This window comes from Penaeus chinensis, chromosome 27, assembly GCF_019202785.1.
Source record: "Penaeus chinensis breed Huanghai No. 1 chromosome 27, ASM1920278v2, whole genome shotgun sequence".
Taxonomy (NCBI): domain Eukaryota; kingdom Metazoa; phylum Arthropoda; class Malacostraca; order Decapoda; family Penaeidae; genus Penaeus; species Penaeus chinensis.
This window is the reverse complement of record NC_061845.1, coordinates 16,964,503-16,979,502: the sequence shown is the minus strand read 5'-3', so window position 1 is coordinate 16,979,502 and position 15,000 is coordinate 16,964,503. Positions and strand designations below refer to the sequence as shown.

Here is a 15,000-nt window from a genome sequence, read left to right as displayed (position 1 = left end):
AAGAGAGAGGGAGAGGGAGAGGGAGAGGGAGAGGGAGAGGGAGAGGGAGAGGGAGAGAGAGAGAGAGAGAGAGAGAGAGAGAGAGAGAGAGAGAGAGAGAGAGAGAGAGAGAGAGAGAGAGAGAGAGAGAAAGAGAAAGAGTGAGAGAGAGAGGGAGAGGGGGAAAGTGAGGGATAGAAGGAAACTGAGAAGGAGATAAAAAAAAAAGAGAAAGAAAAAAAAAGAGTTAAAATGAAAACACAATGAAAAAGGAGAAGATAATTGGGGGGGGGGGGGGGGGACAGAGAGATTTCAACGCTCTTCACGTGATTATCTCGTGGCCTCGACTTACCACTGCTTACCCACTGGAAAACAAATCGGATTTACGTCCGCTAAACACGCATTACCTTCTTATTTTTACCGTTGCTAATTCTTTTTAAAACTGTTTTTAAAAAGATGTTACGAACCACTTAGAATCACTAGCAACATTATTTTGGTCAATATCTAAATACTTAAAACAATTTTCCCTATTTGCAGCTAGACGACAGAGGACAGAAACTACTCTTACTACTACTACTACTAAAAAAAAGAATGTTGGTCAGTAAATAGATATCTAAAATGATTCTCCTTTACAGCTGGACGGCAGAGGACAGGACCGTGGCGTGTCGGCAGATGGGCTACACGGGCGGCAAGTACTGGGAGTGGCACGATAGGGCCAACAACGACACGGCGGCGATCCTTTACGAGGCACCGCTCTGCTCGGGCATCGAGGACGACATCACCAAGTGCGCGTGGAACACTCACGCCATGGGGGGAGGCGTGTGCGGTAGGTGGCGGGCCCTCGCTGGCTCTCTTTTTCGCTTGCTCTCTTTCTCTCTCCTCTCTCTCTTCTCTCTCCTCTCTCTCTTCTCTCTTTCTTCTCTCTTTCTTCTCTCTTTCTTCTCTCTTTCTTCTCTCTTTCTTCTCTTTCTTCTATCTCTCTTCTTTCTCTCTTCTTTCTCTCTTCTGTCTCTCTTCTTTCTCTCTTCTCTCTCTTCTCTCTCTTCTCTCTCTCTCTCTCTCTCTCTCTCTCTCTCTCTCTCTCTCTCTCTCTCTCTCTCTCTCTCTCTCTCTCTCTCTCTCTCTCTCTCTCTCTCTCCCCCTCTCTCCCTTTCTCTCTCTCTCTCTCTCTCTCTCTCTCTCTCTCTCTCTCTCTCTATATATATATATATATATATATATGTATTTACATATATATATGTGTATATATATATATATATATATATATATATATATATATATATATCAGAATCTACCTATTTAGACAAACATCTAATTACTTATTTGCTCAGACATGTAACCATCTACCTAAAATTATTTTGTTGCTCACTCTCTCCATCCGCCCATGAAAATATCTAAGGATAAGTCCGATATGCGAAGCTGAGCTTCGCCCGGGCTATGCCAATGAGGGGAGCCCGGCCTGTGTCGACTAATGTCGACTCGCTAACGTGTGTCAGCTGGTGCTGACTCGTCTTAGTCCTTACCCGCCGTGGTGCCCAGTCACAGCAGTAACCTCCAGGCGACAATTGCAACTTCTCGCGCCTGGGCGGGGCGCGAACCGCCGACCCCTCGGATGAGAGGCCGACACGTTACCACTGTACTCATAACAATATCTACTTACTGAGAACCCTATAAACTTATCTACCCACCGCCTCCAGACATGCACCCTGACCTCGGGTTGGACTGCGACGGCTACCACGCCCTCTGGAAGGGGACGAACTACTGGCGGGGAATCATGTTCCAAGAGGCTGAGTACGAGGAGCAGCTCTTCCAGGAGAACACACTATATCAGAAAGTACGTTGGAGTGTTTTTTTTTTTTGTTGTTTTATTATTATTCTGTTTTTTGTTTGAATTATGGCTGGTTCTTGGTGTGTTGGTGATGCAGAGGTATGTTGTTTTTTTCTGGTATGTCGTGGTTTTGGTGCGCTTGTTTGGTTGCGCCGTTGTGATGAGAAAGTACGGTTGAATGATTTGTGTCGTTGTTAATCAGAATTGAGGTCAGTTATGGTTCTCTTGCTGATACAGTGACATATATTTTCTGTAATACTTTCAAGTTGGTGTTTTTTAGGGGGTTGTGTGTTTCCTGATCATGTTTCTAACCAGAAAGCAATGTTTCCTCCTCCAGGTCTCGAAGTCTATTCTGAGTTACGTGGACCTGGAATACGCGGGGATGGGTCCGCAGCGAGAGGCCGAGTCCGCCATCATGAGCCGGAAGGTCCCGCCTCGCATCAGTCACGTGACCATCTCCAACAACGCCTTCAGTGGCATCAACGTCACGCTGCCTGGCACCTTCTTCCACCTGCAGGAGTCGACCATCTCGGGAAATAATGGTAGGACAGTTGCTAGGTATTTTTGATGACTATATTATTTTGTATATTTTCTTCCTGTTTTGTTTTTTATTTGTTTCATTTATTTTTTCATATAGAAAGCCCAACAAACAAGAAACAAAATAAAAAAAATCAATGTTTTCGAACTTAATCCCAGCTTGCCAAGCAGCACCAAACTCAGACCGCCCCCTCTCCTCCCCCACCTCGTCTCCCTAGGCTACGGCGTGTACATCAACTCCTCGACGGGCTCGGTGCTGGTGAACGACAACACGAGGGTGTCCGACAACCGCGGCGACGGCATCAAGTACAACTTCCACCGGCGGGAGCCCGACCGCTCGGCCTCCGACACTTTCCAGGACTTCTGCTCGGGGGCGTCCAACCCCAACCAGGCTTACCCGATCGTCACCGTCTACAACCAGGACAGGTTCTCCCTCAACGACCTCACGTGCAACAGGGTGAGTGCAGCGTCGGCGTACGGGGTGTGGCGTGCGGCGGGGGATAACATTTCGCATTCTTGGGTTTGGACAAGCATAATTGGGTTTTGTGGTGTTAGGTCGATAAGAGTTTGGACTGTTTTTGATGTGATGTAGTTAATTTGATTTTGGGATGTGAGATGAATAATGAATCGATTTTTTGGACATAAAATGAATAATCACTTCGTATTTTCCTGTTTTACATGATAGATTTCATGCTTTATTTCAGAAATTTTACATCTCCAAAGCCGACTTCGTCTTCTCAGTCCACTTCACGTACATGCAGACGGACGAGGACGCGGCCGGCACTGTAGAAGTTAGGTAGGTCGATTTTGATTACGAAAGTGTTGTTAGAAATACAGCCCCTTGTTAAATTTCAACAAATTTATGCAAATAACTCGAACCGTAACAACTGTATCAACTTCCCTAGGGACCGTGACGAATGGGGCGACCTGCTCACCAAGTTCGAGATCAAGAACGGCACGTACCCGCCGTCCGTCGTGTCCCGCGGGAACAGGCTCTACATCAAAGTGTCCGCCAAGGGGATGAGGCAGAGCGTCGTCTTCATGGAGGTTGTTGCTAGTAAATGTAAGTTTTTTTTCTCTCTTTTTATGACTGGATTTTTTATTCGATGAAGAAATATTTGTTTGGCATTGTTTGATTAGTATTATTATCATTATTATTGTTTTTGTCTTGTTACTTTGTTCCTCCTGTTGTCAACAATTTCGCTCTTACTTTGCAGATAAAATGTTCGACTTGAGCCTCCAGAACTCGTTCGTGGCCAACAACAGCGGCCATGGCGTCGCCGTGGAAAACATGCGCAGCCTCGTGCACGTGCACCACTCGAACCTGACCCGCAACTTCTTCGGCTCCGGCCTCAACGTCCGCGGGGGCGCCGGCGACGTCAACGTGACGTACTCGACCGTGGACCAGAACGTGGGCGACGGCGTCAACATCACGTACGAGGGCGGCCTGCAGAACGTGTCGTGGAGCCGCATCGCCAACAACGACCTGCGTGGCGTCGCCGTCTGGTTCAACGAGAGTGGCCTGGACACGCAGATCCGCCAAGAGACGGCTGTGGCTTATTCGGCCATCGAGGGCAACGTCGACGTGGGCGTCCGAGTCGGGAACTTCTGCAGGGAGGCCTTCGTCAACATCAGCGGAAATCACTTCTCGGAGGGGCAGGCGGCAGCGCTCGAGGTCGAGTCCTGCTGGCTGAAGGACGGGGAGCTCCGCACCGTCCAAATCGGCCAAAACCTCTTCAACAGGAACCACCGCCTGGCCATCAAGATCTCCCCGGCTGTCAACATGAACCTCACGATCGAGTACAATGAAATGAATGAAAACGACCGCGGAACTCTTATGGTCTACAACGAGGATAAGGTGGAGCTGCTGCTGCTGCCCTTCACGGGCCTGATCAGGAGGAACAACATCAAATACAACACGGGCTGGTTTGTGCTGCGTCTGGGCCTCACGCTGCGGGGCCTCGACCAGAGCCTCCTCGTCCAGAGGAACGCCATCAAAGACAACGTTGTTCAGGAACTATACAGCAACATTCAGTCCCGCAGCCGCTCGGCCGGCGTGGTGTGCGTGGGCTCGTCGAACGTCGTCCTGTACCGCAACCTGATCGACAACCCCGGCTCGCGCTACGAGATCAGCTCGCACGCCCGGGACCAGAGCATGCCCATCAACGCCACCTTCAACTGGCTGGGCAGCAAGCGGGAGACGGACATCTTCGAGCACATCCTGGACCGGCGCGACCGCTACAACCTGGCCCTCGTGCTGTTCCACCCGTTCCTCCTCAGCAGCACCAACGTGGACACGCCCGTCACGGAGCCGGGCCAAGTGAGCGAGCCGGAATTCTTTGACCCGTCGGACAACCGCGTCATCGGCGGCGAAGTCAACGGCGAAATCACGCTACACGACGGGGTCTACACCGTCACGCGCGACATCTACGTCCACGACACGGGCACGCTCACCATCGCCTTCGGGTCGACTCTGGAATTCGCGGAGGGTATGGGCATGATGGTCGCCGGCCTCCTGAGGACGGAGGGATCCGGCGCAGAGGCCGTTCGCTTCACGCTCAGGGGCACGACGGCGAAGGAACAAGAGGCCGCAAGGGCATTCCTGATGAAGGAGGACGAGGTGCTGGCGCTGAACACTACGGATGCTCTGAACATGACCGCGGACGCCATGGCAGCCAACTTCACGGAGGGGCCGGCCGTCCCCGTCAAGCTGGTTGGCGGAAGAGACGAAATGGAGGGCCGCCTGATGGTAAGAGTCGTGGTGGGTGGGGGGGGAGACTGAGTTTCTCAGGCAGAGTGACTCATGCATGATGGATAGATATACGAAATGAGTTGAAGAATTTTTATTAGAAATAGGTACATCCTTATTTATACAATCTAAAGCACGAATAATTAGTATACGAAAATCTTGTAATATAAAACAGCCATTAAGTAACAATCTCTATAAAAACCTGGGGAAAATCTGAAGTAGATTTCCCCCACCCTATTATTTTTCGTAACCAACAAGAAAAACAAAATAAATTCATGAATTAATAAGGACAGTAGACACTAGATCAGTTACCTTACAACGAGACCACGAATCCAAATCTACGCAAATGACCGTCCGGCGTAACACTCGACAGGTGTACATCGGCACGGAGTGGGGCACGGTGTGTAACCACGGCTGGAAGGAGGAGATGGCGGCCGTGGCGTGCCAGCAGATGGGGTACGTCTTGAATCCTGAGGACTGGTTCATCGAGTACGGTTCTATGCCGCCAGAGGGACAGGATGCTAGGATTCTGCTCAGGTGAGTAATATAATTAGCTTTCAGTTTCTGGATTCATCAGTGTAAAGTCGCAGTGCAAAATTTGTTGAAATTAAAAGAAATATGAAGGGCATTATCTAACCGTCACCAAATGCCCGGACAAATATACACTGTAATCTAATAATGGTGATAGTAGTAATAATGATAATGATAATAATAATGATAATAATAATAAAAACGATGATGATGATAATGATACTGATAGTAGTAAACCCAACGAGATTCCATTCCCCCCCCCCAGCAACTTGCGGTGCGACGAGTTCGACACCGACCTGACGCGGTGCAAGAGCGACAATTTCTGGGAGCTGGAGAACTCGTGCTCGCATGCGGAGGACGTGGGCATCCGCTGCTACCCGGCTACTTGGTCGGGCATCCGCCTGGGCATGACTGCGCACGAGAGCCACATGAAGGGCGTGGTCATTGAGAAGGCCGGGCTGTTGGACTACACGACGCGCTCCTTCAAGCCGGGTGAGGAAGCGGGCCTTTGGTAGTTTGGGGAAGTTGCGTTGATTCCGAGGAAGGTTTGGGTTTTATATTGATGGTGTATTTGAGTTTTTTATTACTTATTTTGCTTTGGTGATGGAAGAAAATTAAGTTCATGTTTATCACGCTTTTTGATATCACGTCCTCCAGTGTCTCAGATCAAAAGTTTAGTGAAAATATTTTAATTAACAAAATTTTCTAAACCAAAAGTGAAGCTAGAACTTCATCAAGCAGTTCATACTGAAAACATATTCCCACCAGTTAGAATTCAAGAGCTTATTCCCAGCCACTCCCTAACCCCGAGCTCCCCCTGCCCTCCGTCCGCAGCCCTGCAAATCGACTTCCACCACCACGTCATCCAAGATATCGAGGTCCGCGACAACTCCCAGGACGGAATCGGCGTCATCTACAGCAACCAGTACGCTATCGCCAACCCGGAGGCGCGGGTGTTCAAAGGGTGTACCTTCGTGAGGAACAAGCGGCATGGCATCAGTATGAGGCAGCTGGGGGTCAACATCACAGGTGGGATTGGGGGTTGCGTTGAGGGATTCTCTCTTTTTGTCTCTTACATTCTCCTTCTGGCAGTCTGTCTATTTGCCTCTCTCTCTCTCTCTCTCTCTCTCTCTCTCTCTCTCTCTCTCTCTCTCTCTCTCTCTCTCTCTCTCTCTCTCTCTCTCTCTCTCTCTCTCTCTCTCTCGATTTACGAAAACTGATAAGAGACAACATGACTTTGGAAGATCAGCTCCGTAGAAAGCAAATTTAGTAGTAAAGTAGATTTTATTGATAATTATCACGTAACCTTTATTTCTCGTAGTCATTTATTCAACATTAGTCTGTATAAATTGCTATTTTATCTTTGCAGGATCTTTCTTAAAAGAAAATTCAGGTTCGGGCCTGCATTTCAACCCATTCCTGACCCGAATTGAACAGAGAGAGTTGACCGGATGGATGAAACTGAAGGAGGAGAATTACATTAAAATTCCAGGTGTGTTTTGCATCATTATGTCTTTTCAAATCGTATTTACGTGTTTATTGTTGTTAGAAGGGATTCCGTTCTTATTTTACTTGCTTTGTCGAAATTATACTGAGAATCTGACAATAATGACATTAATATTCTAGGTATATTTCTTAATGATTATATATGCAATTTGAAACATTTCTGCTTTTTGTAATCATCAAAATAGTTTTTTTTCCACTTGTTCGAAACAAAATCATCATTTTATTTAGAATCTAAATATACGATAAGACCTACTTACTCTGAACGACTGTCACAGATAATCCCTCGCCGATTGTCCTGACGAGCAACAGCCCGAAGGTGCTGATCACGCAGGAGATGAGGGGGAGGCAGGCGTCGGTCACCCTCCATGTGTCTGTGGGTTGAATTCTTGGTGTTTGTTTGTGTTTTATTTCGTGGTAATTTTGGCTTTTGATTCCCGTTTTGTGCAGGGGCCAAAAAGGTGGATTTCGTAAGGTTTCTTTCATTAGGTTTGTTCACATTTATATAATTGTTTTCATTTTTGTTATTTATTGGAAAAAAGGTCTGATGTAGATTATAATAGATTTTGTTATTTAAACATTTTAGCTGTCGAGTACTAGACACGCAATCCATGCAATATTTGTCGAAAAATCAACAATTTATTTTTTCACTTCCAGACGCAACATTCCAACGTGATCGGAATTCAAGTACTCAATCCTATTGTACCCGAAAGCACCGAACAAATTGTGATTTATGACTATCAGGAAATCATTGAGAGTGAGGTAAATTGTCCTCTCTTTTTGTATATTGAAATGGATCTGAAATTTATATTGGAAGAATAAAGTAGGTGTCTATAAATATCACCGATCTATATATATATCAAGATGTATATTATTATGAATAAAAAAGGACACATTTTTTAAAGATTTCTAATGAATAACATAGCAGACTTAATCCATGACCTTTGACCTGGGAATAACCTCTTCATCCATGCAGGATATTTCCCGATGGGACGTCCGCGGGGACCTGGTGGCCTTTCCGACGACCTCGGGGAGTTACGCAATCACCCTCCAGTACGCCTCGGGCCCCTTCGCGCTCGGGGACGTCATCATCATGCTCACGGCCGTCGATCGTAAGCCTTGGTGCCATAGTTTCCTTTCGGGCTATATCGCTGGCTCTCTGGCTGTGTGTGTGTGTGTGTGTGTGTGTGTGTGTGTGCGTGTGTGTGTGTGTGTGTGTGTGTATGTGTGTGTGTGTGTGTGTGTGTGTGTGTGTGTGTGTGTGTGTGTGTGTGTGTGTGTCCTTCCCTCCCTCTCTCTCCCTCCTTCTCTTTCTCTCCCTCACCCCTCCTCTACCCCCCCCCCTCTCATAATCGCATTCTCAGCTGATATACTCCGTCTCCCCTTCCTCTTCCTCTAATACGAATTCATCTCTCAGGCAAAGACATCGCCCAAGCTGGAGATCTTCGCAACTTCCGGTCCAAATGGCCGATGGTGTACATTGAAGATTCGCAGATACGTAATAATGACATCGGAATATCCACCTTGCATTATAACAGGTAATTAATGACGTCATTTATTATTCCGTATATTATCCGTATACGATGTATATACGGTATTCCATTATCTGGTAAAAAGTGTGTGAAAATAATCATAATTCGAGTCCTTATTGCAATAGATGCAATTCATTATTCGAAATACCATGACATTCTCACTTTTTTTCAAGGTATCTGACCGACGACGAGGACCATTTGCTTCGCTCCGCAAACGAGAGCATTCTGGTCATGAATTCCCAAATCATCGACAACAAGAACCAAGCCGTCTACACCCTGTCCCCCTTCAGAGCGAGGATGGACAATGATGACATCGGCGAAATCACGTTCATGTTTAACAGCACCACGATATCAGGGAACGGAAGGGGGATCGATCAGTACAGCTGGTAAGGAGGATTAAGCAGATTCATTTGGTGCTGGATGTGTGTGTCTGTCTGTGTGTGTGTGTGTGTGTGTGTGTGTGTGTGTGTGTGTGTGTGTGTGTGTGTGTGTGTGTGTGTGTGTGTGTGTGTGTGTGTGTGTGTGTGTGCGCGTTTTGTTGATTTATATCTGGGATAGTAAGTATAAAGATCACATAACTAATTACCTAGAAAGTTATTTGATTATGAAGTTATGTTGTTTTCAAACCGCGTAACCCAAATTTACAAACTGCCTCAGATGGATTCAGAGATATTTTCTTCCTTTTCCCCAGGGATGTTCGCGAATCCAACAACCTCTTCAACTGGATTCTTGAGGACGTCGTCATGCAGAACAACGGCGGCGGCGGCGTCAACCTCGTGCTGCCCTACGTGTGGCAGTACAGCGAAAACTTTACGCATACCGTCTACGTCAACGCATCGACGTTCGTGAACAACGCTCAATTTGGGTTCCAGGTGGATGGCCACTTCGCTCGCGTCAACGTGACTTACTCGAAGTTTGAACAGAATACCTGCTATAAAGGAGTAATGTCCCTGAAGGGCATGGAGAAGGAGCTGTTCATTCACGACAATGAAATCATATCCAACGTCGCTTCTTACGTGGTGGAGTTCGACACGGATAGCCAGAGCGGTATTCTTGGCGTTGTCAGTGCCTACTTCGAGTACAACAGAGTGCAAGGAAACAGGCACATGACCCAGTTGAGGAGCAGTGCATCCCGCGCATACCAGCCGGCAAGTTACACTATAGCTGTTCGAGGACTCCAGAAAATCAACATCACCCACAATCAGTTTGGCTCCAACGAGATGGACTACGAGCTGCTGGCAGGGCTGTACACGAGCAGAATCGACAACTACCTCAACGTGGAGGCCAACTGGTGGGGTTCGCGAGACCCGGACGTGATTCGCGAGAGGATCTTCGACTTCGACGACTGGAACAATTTCGCCTTGGCCGACTATCTGCCGTACCTCATCGAAGACAGCCTCTCGGCGCCTGTGTCGTCTGTGGGGGGAGCGGGAACCAACAGAAACGTGATGGACCTGAATTCTCTGGGAGGACGCCTTATGAAGGACCTAAGGTTACCAAGACGCTCGGAGCCGTACGTCGTGAAATCCGATCTAACCGTGATGCCCGGAGTGACCCTGGTGATCGAGCCCGGGGCGACGCTCGAGTTCTTCCCGAGCGTTGGCATTCTCGTTCTGGGCCGCCTGGAAGCCGTCGGGAGGCGGGACGACCGCATCATCATGAGGCCCATCGACACGTCCACCGCCACGCATTACCGCGTCGGTCGGCAGACGAGATCGTCTTTGGAGGCTGTAAGGCTGTGCGTGGAAGGGCAATGTGAAGGGAGACGGTAAGTCAGTACAGTTATACTAAAGATTCAGTGCATTGTTTCTCACTTTAAAAACTGTACAATATTTGTTAAGTTAATTTTTTAATATAATTATAATTGTATTCCTTATTTTAACAGAGATGGATTCCTTGATATATTCAATGGAACCACTAAGCAGTGGGTTCCTATCTGCGACGACCGCTTCACCGAGCGAAATGCCGAAGTCGTGTGTCATCAGTTGGGTTATAATAAAGTCAACATTTTCTATAGTCGCAACAAACGGACGGAAATGTTTCCCAGCGCTCTTATCCGCATCAGGTCATGGCCAGACCCAATCCAGTGTGATGGTAAGAGACCATTTTAATAAATGGAATAAGTAATATAGCATCGCTGAATGTGGCTTTAGTATAGATAGGCAATAATCTACACGTAAAAACATAATTTCTGGTTTCTAGGCTCCGAGTCGAGACTGGACGAGTGTCCGCTTCGGATGAATGGCCAGATATACGATCACAGTTACGAATGTGCCTGGAGCGGCGACTTCGTCTACATTTCGTGCGGGGAACATAATCTGGAGAATGACCTTCAGGAATATTGGGGCGGTATCAGGTAAACAAAATTACACGAAAAAGTGGTCCAATATTTTTGTTTCTTTTACAAAAATAACGAGGAAAATACAAGTAACAAAATTGAGATGGTACATTGTTGTCACTGCCGTATTTTTTCCTTTCAGATTCTCAGTGCCGAATTTCGAGCACATGGACGTGTACCACAGAATGCACCACCAGCACGACCCAGGCAACATCCACACGCATCCCTACATCCACGGCAAGTCTGAAATCGCCATAAACCCCTCTGTCATGGAGTGGGTGGACATCATCGGCGCAGGAATCCTACACAATGACAAGTCGCCAGCCGTCATGTCCTTCCACGATACGCCTTCTCTGCGCGGAGTGACGGTCAGGAACTCTGCTTATGATGGCGTCTCCATTGTCTCGGCAACGAAAGGATTCGAAATGCTTTATAACAAGTGAGCCATGAGGGTCTCGATCATGTTTGCTCTATGGAGAAACACTGATCATATTTCCTGAAGAGTTTGCTAATAGTAGTAACGTCGCACTTCCATTAAAAAAAAAACTGAACCCAATTAGATATTATACTTATTCACAGAGAAAGCTAACTAGAGTCTAGCAGAAAACTAACCACACCTCTCACGCACGCAGATTCGTAAATAACCTGGGCGTGGGCATCTCGCTCCTGGGCCTGACAGGGGAGACCCGCGAGTCCGAGGAATCCTCCTACTTCCCGGTGGCCAAAGTGCGCCTCCCTTACCACATGTTCGGAATGGTGGACATGTGCGACTCCACCAAGGAACTCATGATCGAAGAGAGAATCCTGCTGTATTACAAGTACGATAACAGGCCCGTGGACTGCGTGAAGATATTCTCGTCCGTGTTCAACGTGAAGAATTTCGGTTTCAGGTAAAGATGGGTAATGGTATGCCCGTAATGATTTTGTAAGAGGGACGGTTTGTCTGAAATGTGGGAAAGGTATAATGGCTAAAAAATCCAAATTGCACATAGTGTTCTCTTCGAATAAGCCGTCTCAGGGATGGTTGTGTGTGCGTGTGCGTGTGCGCGCGCGCCTGTTCATCAGCTCGCCTTTTTATTCCAAGCAACATTTATGTGCAGAACGCGATGAAATAACTTCCATTTTCCTTCCTTTACGTACTAACAGTATCTGCATTTCCTTAAAAGGCTCCTACAGTACAACTCCTACAACTCTACCATGGATCCTATGATGCCGGATCGCATTGTCCTCTATGATGGCGATATCTACAACTACACGACCGATGTCTTCGCCGAAATCCACATGAACAGCAACAACCTGATGAAGTTCTTTAAGACGGAGGGAACGAGCATCTCGGTCGAACTTCATGCCACGGGAGCCTCGGGGGATCTGGGATTCGTGGCTGAGGTGGTGACGCTTCCCATCTCTAATCTGGGAATCAGTACGTGTCACAACATCGCTTCTGATATGATTATGGGAATCAGCATATGTTATATATCTATATACTTTTGTTTTTATCCTATTATGGACATGTTTCTACTAGGAAGTTAATACACTGTCTCCAGCTTTGTTTAACTAATTTAAAGCACATTTATACTTTGTCCTTGGGTTATTTTTGTAAATCAGGTTTATGCATCATATGACATGGTAAATTGATACTATTTTACATCGACAGACCGTAACATCCTCCACAACATGACATACAACGAATACTACAACAATGACGAGGGCGCTATCTTCGCGGCCACAGCTGGTGAGGTGAATCCTTGGCTGTGTTTCTCGTACAGCCGTATAGAAAATAATGGTAAGCAATTGTATGGAAACTTCACCACCACGAGAGCAGCCATCCACCTCGACCTACAGAACATGCAAGATGTCTACATCAAGGTGCGTTTTACGAACTTTTAACAGCGAATATTTGAGCCGCATGATGAGCGTCTCTTTTACATCGGGTCAGAGTAAAAGAAACAATTAATTATATTATTTCCATGGTCCGTTTCAGAATAACTTGATACGGAACAACACAGGAGGTGCGTACATCTTAGCAGGGTCCATGGGAGCAGCAACAAAACTGCAAGCAAATATCACCAACAACCTCTTCGAGGCCACGCAGCACTGGCCGGCCCTCTACGTCGCCTCCCGGGAGAACTCTGCGTACCAGCACGCCCTCATTGCCTATAATGACTTCAGTTGGTCCGACAGTCCTTACCACGATGTCATTACTTTGGCTCAGGTGACTGCAGGGTAGTTCATATGTATTTTGGTGAGAAAGGTAGTGAAGAAAATATATCTTGTAGTAATAGAATTTGCGGTGGAGATACAGAGAGGTAGTTCAAGGAATCATCATCAGTTTCCATACTTAGAGAAAGCGTTGGTTGTCATGTGCTTTCTACCTCTACCTATAACTGACTGTGGACAGAACAGAACAAGGAAACCGTAGATAATGAATCTAAAGGAAAATTTAGATCTTCATAAGCCTTTAGATTCAACAACATTTCTTTTTCCCCCGTGAACTCCAAACAACGTAAAGTCAGCACGGTAACAGTTAGGCACCCATACTAACTCCATTTATATTTCAGATTGTCTCCATCTTCACCCACAATTACGTACACAGCAACCTTGGAAGACACATCTTGGACATTTATGGATTCCAGAAGGTTCGCTTGCCAGTCTACCAAACCACCTCGCATAGCAGTTTTGCCAAGTATGTTCTAATTGGGAATTCCTTGGTTCATATTGTCGTTAGTATTGCTTTCATCATCTTCATTATTTTTATCATCATCATCATATCATTATTGATATTATGATTATCACTATCATTATCATTGTTGTTGTTGTTCATGTCATTTTTATAATTATGATTATCATTACCATTACCGTTACCATTACCATTACCTTTACCATTATTATTATTATTATTATTATTATTATTATTATTATTATTATTATTATTATTATTATTATTATTATTATCATTATCATTATCATTATCATTATTGTTATTATTATTATTATTATTATTATTATTATTATTATTACCATTTATCATTATTATTATCATTATTATTCATTATTATTATTATTATTATTATTATTATTATTATTATTATTATTATTATTATTATTGTTGTTGTTGTTGCTGTTTTTGTCATTATTAGTATTAGTATTAGTAATAGTATTTTAACTATTACAGTTATTATTTTAATTGTTGTTATTGTAATTATTGTTATTATGATTGTATATTTTTCGTTTTTTCTTTCAATTTGTCTTTCTTCCTTGTGTTATGCAAAATTAAGATACCATAAACAGTAATTATAAATGCATGAATGCTAATACTTTTAATTGCAACTATAACTACTAATCAGTCTTGCTCCTGAAAATGAACTAAATTCCAATATTATATTTATAGGAACGTCGCTGTTGACCCAACTTACCAGGGTACTGTTATAGCTGGGAGCGCTGGCCAGCAGTTTGTTGAGAACGTCTTCTATAATTTGGACAACGCATATGAAGTTGTTGCTGTAAATGAATCGGTGTAAGTATGATTTCATTACAAAGTGAACTTCACACAGATTTCAAAAGATAAAAGTGTGCTCTTATAGTATGTGTTTTTGAAGAGATTAAATTGAGTTCTTGTTTATTATTGTTGATATTATTATTGTTCTTGAGGAGTTATTTTTTTTTTTTTTTTTTTTTTTTATAATGTTCTACATGTATTTTTTATTTTATTCTTATCATGATTAGAACATGTGCATTTGGTAGTGTGTTGTCATATTTTTTCCAGCTATTTCTGGGGAAAATTTAAATATGTAGTTTATCATCCAATTAAATTCCTGTCTAATCACACACCTTTATGCACCTCGCACGCCTCCCTCTCAACCCACGCACAGGTCTGGACTCCGTAGGTAAGGTTATGAAGTCCACAGCAGGTGGAGTAAAAAAATATTGCATGATGGGGTTATTTTCCCTTTTTTCGTATGGTATGAGGCAGCCTATCACTGATATTTGAGTTTGTTTTTTGGTA

The 15,000-nt window shown here is 45.0% G+C and overlaps 1 protein-coding gene across 1 annotated transcript in view; it reads left to right on the top strand.

The window, feature by feature from the left end:
* The window catches only part of LOC125039462 (protein bark beetle-like), an 82,452-nt gene that overhangs the window by 56,362 nt on the left and 11,090 nt on the right, over positions 1 to 15,000 (top strand). The window contains 27 exon segments of the mRNA XM_047633418.1: positions 615 to 805; positions 1,677 to 1,813; positions 2,145 to 2,349; positions 2,563 to 2,801; positions 3,049 to 3,140; positions 3,250 to 3,407; positions 3,562 to 5,093; positions 5,467 to 5,630; positions 5,890 to 6,116; positions 6,459 to 6,653; positions 6,994 to 7,116; positions 7,406 to 7,503; positions 7,785 to 7,889; positions 8,104 to 8,239; positions 8,545 to 8,665; positions 8,833 to 9,045; positions 9,351 to 10,427; positions 10,545 to 10,753; positions 10,862 to 11,015; positions 11,140 to 11,436; positions 11,630 to 11,887; positions 12,164 to 12,417; positions 12,652 to 12,863; positions 12,979 to 13,209; positions 13,556 to 13,680; positions 14,386 to 14,511; positions 14,867 to 14,881. Coding sequence (XP_047489374.1) covers positions 615 to 805; positions 1,677 to 1,813; positions 2,145 to 2,349; positions 2,563 to 2,801; positions 3,049 to 3,140; positions 3,250 to 3,407; positions 3,562 to 5,093; positions 5,467 to 5,630; positions 5,890 to 6,116; positions 6,459 to 6,653; positions 6,994 to 7,116; positions 7,406 to 7,503; positions 7,785 to 7,889; positions 8,104 to 8,239; positions 8,545 to 8,665; positions 8,833 to 9,045; positions 9,351 to 10,427; positions 10,545 to 10,753; positions 10,862 to 11,015; positions 11,140 to 11,436; positions 11,630 to 11,887; positions 12,164 to 12,417; positions 12,652 to 12,863; positions 12,979 to 13,209; positions 13,556 to 13,680; positions 14,386 to 14,511; positions 14,867 to 14,881 — 6,894 coding nt within the window.